This window comes from Thermobia domestica, chromosome 7 (assembly GCF_964235325.1).
Source record: "Thermobia domestica chromosome 7, izTheDome1.hap1.1, whole genome shotgun sequence".
In the NCBI taxonomy this organism is placed as follows: domain Eukaryota; kingdom Metazoa; phylum Arthropoda; class Insecta; order Zygentoma; family Lepismatidae; genus Thermobia; species Thermobia domestica.
Window position 1 is genome coordinate 214,186,996 of NC_137460.1, and position 11,738 is coordinate 214,198,733.

Genomic DNA, 11,738 nt, shown 5'->3' on the forward strand with positions numbered 1-11,738 from the left:
GAACCCCGAGAAAACCCACGCACACGGTGTTTGTCCACCACGAAGTCCACACAGCGTGAGCTGGAATCGAACCAGGGACCCCAAGCACCGGAGGTGAACGCTCTACCACTGAGCCACCGCGCCCCAAAAACTGCCAAAAAGTCGAGGATCTTACGAACATTATATGAATTCAAATAGTCTCAGTAGTTAAAGAAATTAAATTAGTGGAAGTCTAGTTTTAATCAGTGTCTTGTTTATACATATAAAAAACAAAAGAGCTTTCAAAATGTATGGCCTAGCAATTGCAAAATAATATAATTTTAACTTAGTATTAAACAATAGATTTTATATCATTTTCTAAAATAACTTGCAATTGTACAAAATTGTAATGATCTACTATTTAAGTTGTGTAAATGTCAACCGTTGAAAAATACAAGAGGTTTTCAAATTAGGTTTGCTTAACTATATCTAAAGCGAAGTTGTTATTTAATCATGACTGTTATGTGCGCTTTACCTAAGCGCTAACAGTATATAACTGAAAATTAAAAAAAAATATATAGAATTGGTCTTAAGCGGTACCTAAAAGATGAATGGAATCAAAATATTTACATACGAGAATACACTACAATGAAAATATCCTCAAGAAAATATCCAGTTATGTAGAGAAATACATCACCAATAGCCATATATAAACCTAGAAGCAATATATATTAAAATAATTATGACATATACAGAAATTTTTGAGATAATATTACAGGCGTAATTACTTATAATATGAACAAATATTTACTAATTTCCTTCAACATAGTTTGCAGATAGGTACTGTTTTTAAGGTGTTTCCACTCGACTAACAACATCGAAATGATTTTGATTTTTGTGATGAAGATATATGCCTGCAATATTTTCGTCTACAAAATCAGCTAGATTGTTTGATCACATATACTTTTCACCATTTACTTTTATATATGATGTTCAAGGAACACTCAAGAATGATGAAAATGCAATTAACTCTACGTCTGTACCCTACGTTCCATCCCTATTCATTCTAGCGATATATACGTCAAATTTCCGGTCACATGACATTTCAGTTCCTTCCTGTTTATAACGTACTCCAAGATACACTCTCGAATATACTTGTAATGTATTTCTGACCCACAAATAGCATAGCTTATGCATCCAAAGAGACAGTTCCTGTCCCCGATGACTGGAATTGTTTCCTTAGGTTTAGTGAGTAAAATGTTATGGGAAACGTTTCTCGGAAAACTCTCTGCTTCGAATGGAATATTTAATATCTTACACCATTCCCTTTGCCAACATACATCGACAGGAGTAAATAATCTCCGTTCTTCATCATCTACATGCGTGATAATTACGGATGAATTATCGTCTGTTGTTTCTATTGTTACTGTTTGTTCAGCAACAGTTGATAATTTTTCTTGTACATTTTTATATTTCTTATGTTCCTTTGTCGAACTCTTCTTGGTTTCCTACGTTTCCATTTTTCAGTTACAACATTTTTATTATCCTTATCTTTCTGTGGAAGTTTCTCCAATTCGAACTTAAACATTTTAAGTTTGCCTTCTATACTGTTCCACAACTCCCTTCCAATCGTCCCGGTCTTCTTCAAAGTTTTGATCGAAGCAAATGATTTTTAACATAATGAAAATGCCCTGCCACTGTTCAATTGCAGCTGCGTGTTTTCCCTTGCAAACGTTTCTTCTTTGACATTATCATAGCACTCCAGATAGGAATATATGCCATGAAATACTTCAGAAGAATTTCTGCAGCTGTTTCAGAATTCAAGTTTTTTTTTTTTTTATTTTTGTCGCCAATTTCTTCGATTTTCTCTTTGACCTTGTTGTGCACTATCAGAAAATGTTGATAAAATGGTGATTTCTCGTGTAACGTTTTCTTTTTGAATGTACGTCCACGTGCTTTTGAATGACTTTCGTGGCTATGTTTCGAAAATGTTTCAGCAGAAAGCCTGTTGACTGTTTCTTCGCACGTACTTGTTTTATATTTCGAATATAAAACTGTCATGCAATCTGAAAATATGTCTGTGCTGTCTCTGAGTGTCGTACATTCTTGAAGCTTCTTCATGACATGAATTAGAAACTGTCGTACACATTTTTGAATTTTCTTCTTTGCTAGGTGCATTAATAGTGCATGTGATACATGAGCGTTACATAGGTGAACACATGTTCCATCAAAATCTTCATCAGTCCAGCAAGCATCCTATGACCTTATTATGTACGAAATTAGACTCTCTCCGTTGTATGCTCTGATTGTAATTATCGAATGAATCAGAGCAAAACTAAAATCAAATTCAACTAAGAACATTTCTTGAGTCGTCACGGTACGCAATTCTTTATTAAGCGCAGACATAAAATGTGTTACAGCTGGCACTGTATGATCAGATGAAATAAACTCCGCTAGTGGTATTGGAAGATCTCCGTCCTTCAGTTTGAAACAAACAGCATAGTAGTAAACTGTTTTACTACACTACCAGGATGGCCTTATCACAACAGATCCAATGGCATCAACAAATAATGCTTTAGGGTTGCAATAATTTGCAAAAGATGTTATTTGCTTTCGGCTAAACAGATGGACCTTAAAATGTATATAACTTATTTCCCTGATGTAATCATTTCTATTTCTAAGAAACATATTTCTAGTTTCAACTATATCGTGAAAATGTTCCTTATGCAGATCGTTTTCTTTAATTTTATCATGCCTTGTTCGTTTCAAGACTGGCCGAGAAGGACGTGGTGTTAAATTTCCAGCTTTCAGAGAAATTTCAGACGCACTCCGGAATAACTCCTTACGTACTCTCGTAGGAGTATCGAGCAAACATTTAAGCCAGTTCAGATCTAATTTGCCCTCTCGTGAACCGTCTAGTTATAATATTTCTATGATGGCTATATTGACTGAAACCAACCACATGCACAGGTACATTATCGCCATTTGGTTCCCTTTTTACAAAAAATATATATGTTCGGCAATTATATTGACTACATTTAGCGTATGCTTGTAGGAAGTTACAGTTTACCTGTACACTTTTCTCATGAATTCTGTGGTTTTAAATGCTAATACACAACCCTTGTTTACCGCGGTGAACTTGTTAAAAAAAAATAGATCTGACCAACCTTTTTAAAGTTGAAACCTGTTTGCGGATTATTTTAAAGGACTTATAGTTTTCCACTCATCTTTCAAAATCATAAAATTAAAACTAGCAGGGTAAACACTTTTGCAATTTTGCTCTATCGGAACACACACACTTTTCAGTGATAGTGTACCTATTTTTCTTACACACAACCAATCTTTTAAATCTGATATTTTTTGTTAGAGAAAGGTATCCTTTTCTCACACTTTACTGGTGATACATTATTTTCATCTTCCTCTTTGATTTGTCCATAAATTTCTACAGGCGAGTCTAAGGATGAATGGGTCTTCGATGAGAACAACTGGTTCTGTAGTGGAGAGGTACCACCACATGAAAGAATTTCCCTCCAAAGACGATTCACACTCTGCATGAAATTGAAGTCTCTTTTGTACAAATTCTTTAACTGCATACTTAACCTCTGAAGATGTTTGCACTGAGACCAACATGTAATAATGTAAGTCACTGTCAAGTACAAGGAATTGCAACCGCTCCATGATCCTACCGATGCAGAAGGATGCGATTTCAATACTGCGGCCACAGCAGAGAGAACATCTTCGGTTCTCTTTCCATCAATCTGCGACTTCGACAAAGGAGGTGGCCTGATAAGGCCTGAGATGTGAAATGCATGGTTTTCAATAGTATACCTCATAAAAATAAGAAAACAAATATATTTTGACGGAAAGCGCTATAAGTGAGAGGTAAAAAAATAAACAAAGACGTAAGTCGTGTGTTAATGAAGGAACGTAAACACTAATGTTATGAGTTGGAATCCGAGAAAGCAATACTAAAAAGAACACTAACGGCAAGAAAGTCTATTACGACTATGAGATCAATATATTACATCGGAAAGAATCAAGCATAGATAATAATCAGATAGCTGGAGACACTTGTAGCAAGTTTGCAGATTAGGCATCGTGCTTGCTGTCGTCATCCGAATCGCCACTGGACCATCCTGCAGCGGCGGCATCTTGTAGTGTATGAGTATATTCTAGACTTGGTTTCTTAACTGCGGTGGAATTGTGGCGCCAGAAACCATAGTACGGAAGCAACATGCGCACAACATCCGACGACCCGTGCGCCTACTTTACATTGACAGTACCACTGTATGTGTGCGATGTTGCTTTGCTCTGTTTTGATCCAAATATTATAGGGTTTTGGATCTTATGTGTCGTGATCGTAGCTGAACTCGGAGAACGAAAGCATCGTCATGATATATGTACAGAGAGTACATACCTTCGTCACTTAAGTGCTCGTGAGTGTAAGATTGGCTTTGTTGAAGTTGATACATGCCAAGTGTTAATTGCCGTAGCTCATCCCAAGTTAGCTGTGGAAAATCTTGAAGATCTGTAACGGTTAACTTAGCCCAAATTGCCTTGTTCGTCGACCATCTGTTTTAAGTAATTATGTTTTTTTTTTTTTTTTTAACTAAAACCAGCATCCACTAGGCGTTTATTTCGTCATCTTCGGTGTTGTGAGTCCTTGTAGGATAGAAAGCATTGAGAAGAGCACATGTAATTCGCACATAGTCACCAATATAAAGTATTTGCTTATTGGGTACCACTTTATCCAATGTACGCCGTTTTTCAACTGTCCATTATCGGCTTCGACGACCCATCGAACTTTCGTCAAAAGACGCGCCTCGTTAGTATCCGCTGTTGTAAACTATGGCTGCTTATTGAGGAATCTAGGCATTTCAAGTACGAGACCCATTTCTTCCAGAAGTGCCAAACAATCACGGAAGCCTCTATCAACAATCAGAACATCCTTTGGCTGCAGCCACTCTCTGATATTGTGTGCATCATCTTTTAAGATATGAGTGCTTATGCTAGCGTCATTGTTCTTTGAATCCGCGAAGTAAGGTCCAAAGACATCCAAAATGTAACCTGTCGTCGTGACCAACATCATAGACTTCACCAAAAGTCTTCCTTTATGTAAGGATAATGATCGTCGCTGAAAGCAATAGTGGGAATTCTTCTGGATATAAATGTACGTGCTATCAGCAACAAGTATTACAGTATCATTGTCGTCGTCGGGAATGAATAATCGTCGCGCCAAGCGCCTCGTATGGTTTTCAACAACCTGTGTTCTGGTGATGTGTTTCGATCCAAGATATAGTGGAACAAAGTTCTGCATCAAAGCCTCACGTGCAGAGTGCACAGAAGATATTCTTCGTTTACTGACATTGAATAATGTGAACAGAACACCATTCGAGAGACCCGCTCGAAGCTTTAGAAGTAACACTGCCAAACAAGTACGAGAGGATCTCTGTGTTGAGGAACGCATTTAGGACTTCAGTAGGTCATAAATACAGTTAAAATCAGACATTGAAATACCCGTAAAAGTATAATAATCGGAGTCGGAAAGTAGTCCCGATGAGTCGAAATCGATACCTTTCTTCTATGCTACCTTTCTGATACCGCTTATCAGACTTTCAATATCTTTCGCAGACATTGTTGTCTTCTGACTTACAGGGCGTACAGCTGGCAGAGCCTCAGTAATAAAGAAGCTGAAATTTAGAAAATAAAATTATTTTTAAAACGCCTTGTATTTTTGGTCTTTTGTAATTTCGTCCTCACATTCTAAGTGGGTGTCAATTATAGAGGGATGTATATAGATTGATACTGTGTGATTTTTGTTTCAATTAATGTAAGGTCACTTCCGGTTTATTGACCTTGCTTTATAAACAAGCATACAGTAAGAGAATAAAGTTATTTTGAAGAACGCCTCGTATTTTTCGTCTTTTGTGATGTTGCTCCCACATTCTAAGTGGGTGTCAATTATACACAGATGTATATAGATTGATACTTTGCAATTTTTGTTTCAATTAATCACTTCAGGTTTATTGACCTTGAATTATAAAGGTGCAGACCATTAGAGACTAAATTATTTTTAACAACGCCTCGTATTTTTGGTCTTTTGCGATGATGTCCCCACATTCTAAGTGGGCGTCAATTATAGAGGGTTGTATATAGATTGATAATGTTTAATTTTTGTTTCAATTAATATAAGGTCTCTTTCGGTTTATTAACCTTGAATTATAAAGGAGCAGATAATTAGGGAATAAAATTATTTTTAACAACGCCTCGTATTTTTGGTCTTTTGTGATGATGTCCTTACATTCTAAGTGGGTGTCGATTATAGAGGGATGTATATAGATTGGTACTGTGTAATTTTTGTTTCAATTAATATAAGGTCACTTCCGGGTTATTGACCTTGAATTATAAAGGAGCAGCAATTAGAGAATAAAATTATTTTTAACTATGCCTAGTATTTTTAGTCTTTCGTGCTGTCCCCACATTCTAAGTGGGTGTCAATTATAGAGGGATCTATAATTGTGTAATTTTTGATTGAATTATTATCAACTCTTCCGGTTTATTGACCTTGAATTATAAACGAGCAGACAATTAGAGAATAAAATTAATTTTAACAACACCTAGTATTTTTGGTTTTCTGTGATGTCTTTACATTCTAAATGGGTGTCAATTGTAGAGGGGTGTATATAGATTGATACTGTGTAATTTTTGTTTCGAAAAATTTAAGTGCACTTCCGGTTTAGAGGCCTTAGTAATAAAGAAGCTGAAATTTAGGAAATAAATTTTTTTAACAACTCTTTGTATTTTTGGTCTTATGTGCTCTCGTCGAATTCTAATTGGGTATCAATCATAGAGGGATGTACATAGATTGATATTGCGTAATTTTTGGTTCGATTAATGTCAGGTCAGTTCCGGTTTATAGGACTTGCATTATAAAAGAGCAGAAAATTAGATAATAAAATTATTTTTAAACACGGCTGGTACTTTTTGTCTTTTGTGATGTCGTCCCTACATTTTAGGTGGGTGTTCATTATAGAGGGATGTATGTAGATTGATACTGTGTAATTTTTGTTTCCATTAATATAAGGTCACTTCTGCTTTATAGGCCATGGATTATAAAGGAGTTGAAAATTAGAGAATAAAACTACTTTTAAAACGCCTCGTATTTTTGGTCTTTTGTAATGTCGTCTTACATTCTAAGTGGGTGCAAATTAAAGAGGACTTTAATTAGATTAATAATGTAAATTTGGAATTACGTTTTTCCTAAGGTCAATTCCGGTTTATAAGTTCTAAATGATAATCTAGTTAAAACTGAATGTACAAAATTATTTTTGAAATTTCCGTTTTTTTTTGGGGGGGGGGAGTCTTTTGCCATGACGTCTCCACAGTCTATGTAGGCCATAATTAAAGAGGGTTATGTATTGATTAACAATTTAACTTTGAAATTACGTTTTTCGTAAGGTCACTTCCGCCTTATAGGTCCTAAAACAGAAAGTAGAAAATTATTTTTGACAATGCCTTGTATTTTTGGTCTTTTGCCATGATGTTTCTAAATTCGAAGTGGGTGCTAATTAAAGAGGGTTATATGTAGATTAATAATCTAAATTTCGAATTACGATTTTCGTTCGGTCACTTCCGGTTTATACGTCCTAAATGATAAACTATTTAAATCTGAATGTATAAAATTGTTTTTGAAAATGCCTCCTTTTTTTGGTCTTTTGCCCTGACGTCCCCACATTCTAAGGGGTGCTAATTAAAGAGGGCTTTATCTAGATTAATAATGTAAAGTTGGAGTTACGAGTTTCGTAGGATCACTTTCGGTTTATCGGTAATTAAAATAAACTAGTTAGAACTGTATGTATAAAATTGTTTTTGACAATGCATCGTATTTTTTGTGGTTTTCCATGAAGTCCCCAATTGTAACTGGGTGCTAATTAAAGAGGGTTTTATGTAGAGTAATAACGTAAATTTGAAATTATTATTTTCGTGAGGTCACTTCCGGTTTATAGCTCCAAAATGATAAACTAGTTAAAACTGAATGTGTAAAATTATTTTTGATAACTCGTATTTTTCGTTTTTTGCCATCAAGTCCCCAGATTCTAAGTGGGTGCTGATTAAAGAGGGTTATATGTAGATTAATAATGTAAATTCGAAATTACGATTTCGTAACTTCAATTTCTGTTTGTAGGTCCTAAATCATAAACTAGTTAAAATTGAATGTATAATATTGTTTTTGAAAATACCTCGAATTTTCACTCTTTTCCCATGACGTCCCCACATTCTAAGTGAGTGCCAATTAAAAAGGGCTTTATGTAGATTAATAATGTAAATTTGGAATTACGATTTTTTAAGGTCACTTCCGGTTTATGGGTCCTAAATGATAAACTATTTAAATCTGAATGTATAAAATATTTTTTGAAAATGCCTCTTTTTTTTTATTTGGTCTTTTGCCCTCACGTCCCCACATTCTAAGTGGGTTCTGACTAAAGAAGGATCCATGTAGATTAATAATATAATTTGGAATTACGATTACCGTAACGACACTTCCGGTTTATGGAACCTTAAAATAAACTAGTTAAAACTGTATGTATAAAATTATTTTTGACAATGCCTCGTATTTTTTTCGTTTCCCATGAAGTCCCCACATTGTAAGCGGGTGCAAATTAAAGAGGACCTTATATAGATTAATAATGTAAATTTGCAATAATTCCAGCCGTAAGGTCACTCCCTGTTTATAGGCCACCTCCATGTAGCTGACCGTCATCGTCGGGGAGGGGCTGGAGCTGAGAGGGCGGCTTCATCATCCGCTCATATGTCACCCCTCATATCCATCGTTTGCATACCCTCTCAGCCGCGAATACCGCTACCGGACTCGCGGGTGGTTGGTGGGAGTCGGGAAAAGGAAAGTCTAGTGGACGTCTTCCTCCACTTGAGGAGGACGTGCACCCACCCGGCCTACTGTTGTGTGCGTCCAGTGTTTGTGTTGTGCGGAATGTTTAGTCTTTGAAAATATAAAAAACAAAAAAAAAATCGAAAAATAAAAATAAAAAAACACAAAATAATCCGCACCTTTTGTTTTGTTCTTCCTGCGCTGGTGGGGGACTATCTTTTGGTTGGCCAGGTTTCTTTTCTTTTGTTTCACCTTTTCCTTTTCCGGGGCCACGCGCTTTTATCAATGGAAGTGGTTTCCTTGCACTCCCATTTCCCTTGACCGCGTCGGCCCCACGCTGATCCTAAGGTTGTGGGCCTGCTGATGGGATTGTCAGGGGGTAGCGTTAGTTCTCCCCGTTAACGCCCCGGTGTGAGCTCACACATGTTTTTTCTTTCTAACTGTTTCATTTAAAACACTATCTTATGGGTACTAAAACATTAAAAGCGGGCCCGGGCTCGCCCTCTAGTAAAAAGCCCAAACTTAGTGAGAAGAGACTGACCGTTCCTCTTGTAGCGAATGCGGAAAAGACCAGTATCGCGACACCTGTGGTCTATATCTTGTAATTAAAGATAACGAAAATGATGGTGCCGATGATAGAGCTAACCCTCCAAGTGCTCTAAAGGGCTTATCCCCTTTTGTCATTAATAAAGTTATAACATATAACGCTAGACAGCTTAAAGATATTAACAGACTGCGGAATGGCATCTTATTATTAAAAAAAATGACGAGCGGAAAACAGCGAAGCTCATGAAGTTAACTATTATTGGTCCAGTGAACGTGTCAGCAGAACCGTATCGTCTACTGAACGTTTCTCGACGGGTGATATCGTGCTGGGACCTTCTCAATGCCACCGAGGAGGAAATTAAATCTGAGTTAGCGGATCACCACGTTATAGATGTAGCTCGCATCACAAGTAAGAAGTCAAGTGAACTCGTCGCTACTCAGTCACTGATTCTTATTTGTTTGCCCACGCTTCCGGAGTACGTGAAGGCTGGTGGTCTATCGTCTCAAAGTTCGGCCATATATACCTAGTTCCTTGCGCTGCTATAAATGTCAAGATTTTGGGCACACCAGCAACTCGTGCAAACCGAGTGCTGCTCTTTGTGCCAATTGTGGCCAGGCTAGACATATTGCGGATCCATCTACGGCGACCAAGCCCTTCTGTGTCAACTGTAAGGGTGAGCATTCTGAAGTGTCTCGGGATCGTCCAGCCTTTCAACGTGAGAAGCATATCCAAGAACTCACGGTTGTAGAGATGATTTCGCTGCTGCCGATGCGAAGCGTCGTTTGAAAGAAAGCCTGCCTTCCTTCGCACTCTTTTCCCTTTTCGACTGTCGCCGCTAGTTCTCGGAAATATGTTGCCGCCCAGACCGACTTCGTCCAAAAGCCTAATTCTGACAGCAAGACCCCAGTTGCAAGGACGAGCGACATTTTCAAGACTTCAGCTGCAACGACGGGCACATTTCCCAAGACTCCATTTCCAAGGACCAGCGAAGTCTCCAAGACCCCAGTTCCAAGGACGAGCGAACTCCCTAAGACCCCACGTGTTTCTGTTAGTGGTGCTCTTCGGCGTACTCCAGGACTACTCCGATTAGCTTACATCGATGGCCGGAACCTTAGCCAGCATATACTCAGGCTTAACGATACGGTTCTCTCCACCAAGAGAACGAAATCTACTCTAGTTCGTAAACCACATGCAGTTTCTCTGAAATCTGACGTGGTGGAAGACGAACTGATAGATTCCAGGTGGGATGTTATTGGTCCTCGTGGGAAGGTTCGCCTTAAACGTTGACATTTTCCCGTATAGCGCTTCTTCAGAGGAACCTGAATCGCTTCTGTAGTCACCGTGAGGAATTGACACAACTAATATTTCACCACTCGCCGGTTCTCATCTGCTTGCAGGAAACGCATTTTAAACCTATGCAGTCTTTCCTTCTTTCAGGGTACACTATGTATCGGTGTGATAAGCCTGATGGTGACCACGCTGCTGGCGGCGTGGCAGTCTGTGTCTCTGATTCTTTTCATTCTGTGATTTCCATTGTCTCCCGCCTGCAACCATTTGCGTTACGAGTATACTTTCCCCGCCCGCTTACAATTTGTTCATTATACGTTCTTCACTCTGAAGCCTTTACAACCGCCGATCTGCTTGAGCTCTTCTATCAGCTCGAGCCGCCAGTCTTGCTTTTAGGAGACCTCAATGCCTATCGTCGTTTGTGGGACTCTGTCCGTACTGACGGTCGTGGCCGACAGGTAACGGAATTTCTTGAGGAGCGTGGCTTGCTCATCCTAAACGTTGGCAGTCCTACTCATTTCTTCACTGCGTATGGCACATATTCCTGTATCGATCTCTCCATGTGCAGTGTTGGTATCTTGACCTCACTGACATGGAGAGTGCATTCTGACCATTGTGGCAGTGATCATTTTCCTTTGTTTCCTGATGGTTTCCCTGTTGCTCTTCCTTTACCTCTCCGCCGCTTCAATCTTAAGCGTCCTGATTGACGTAACTTTTGTCAGCTCAGTGAGTTTCATTGTCGTAATGATCTGCATGTAGGTGTAAGATACACGAATTTTCGATATGAACATTTTCTTTTGGATGTTGCAAGGAAACAGAAGAGACGAAACACAAATAACACGTCTCCCTTTTCTTTTCGCCTTGCTTCCCATCAAAGCAGCTGCTATGTTAGTTCATCTCTCTCACCCTCTACGTACGAAGGAATCCGGGGTTGGATAGCCAACACGTTGTGACTGAACTTTCTTACCGCAATTAAAATAAATTGCACTACCTTAAGAAAATTCTAAGAGCAACCCAGTTGCATACTCGGAGACAGATATAGTATCTAAGAAACGGAAG

At 38.2% G+C, this 11,738-nt stretch overlaps 1 protein-coding gene across 1 annotated transcript; it reads left to right on the plus strand.

Moving 5' to 3' along the window:
- Positions 1-10,837: 10,837 nt before the first annotated feature.
- LOC145689520 (uncharacterized) lies at positions 10,838-11,386 on the plus strand. Its single transcript, XM_081763696.1, has one exon. The coding sequence runs from the start codon at positions 10,838-10,840 to the stop codon at positions 11,384-11,386; it is 549 nt and encodes a 182-aa protein (XP_081619822.1).
- The last annotated feature ends 352 nt before the right edge of the window (positions 11,387-11,738 follow it).

Bases quoted from the DNA above. Each gene is read 5' to 3' on its own strand.
- LOC145689520 (XM_081763696.1), top strand. From the start codon at position 10,838: ATGTATCGGTGTGATAAGCCTGATGGTGACCACGCTGCTGGCGGCGTG.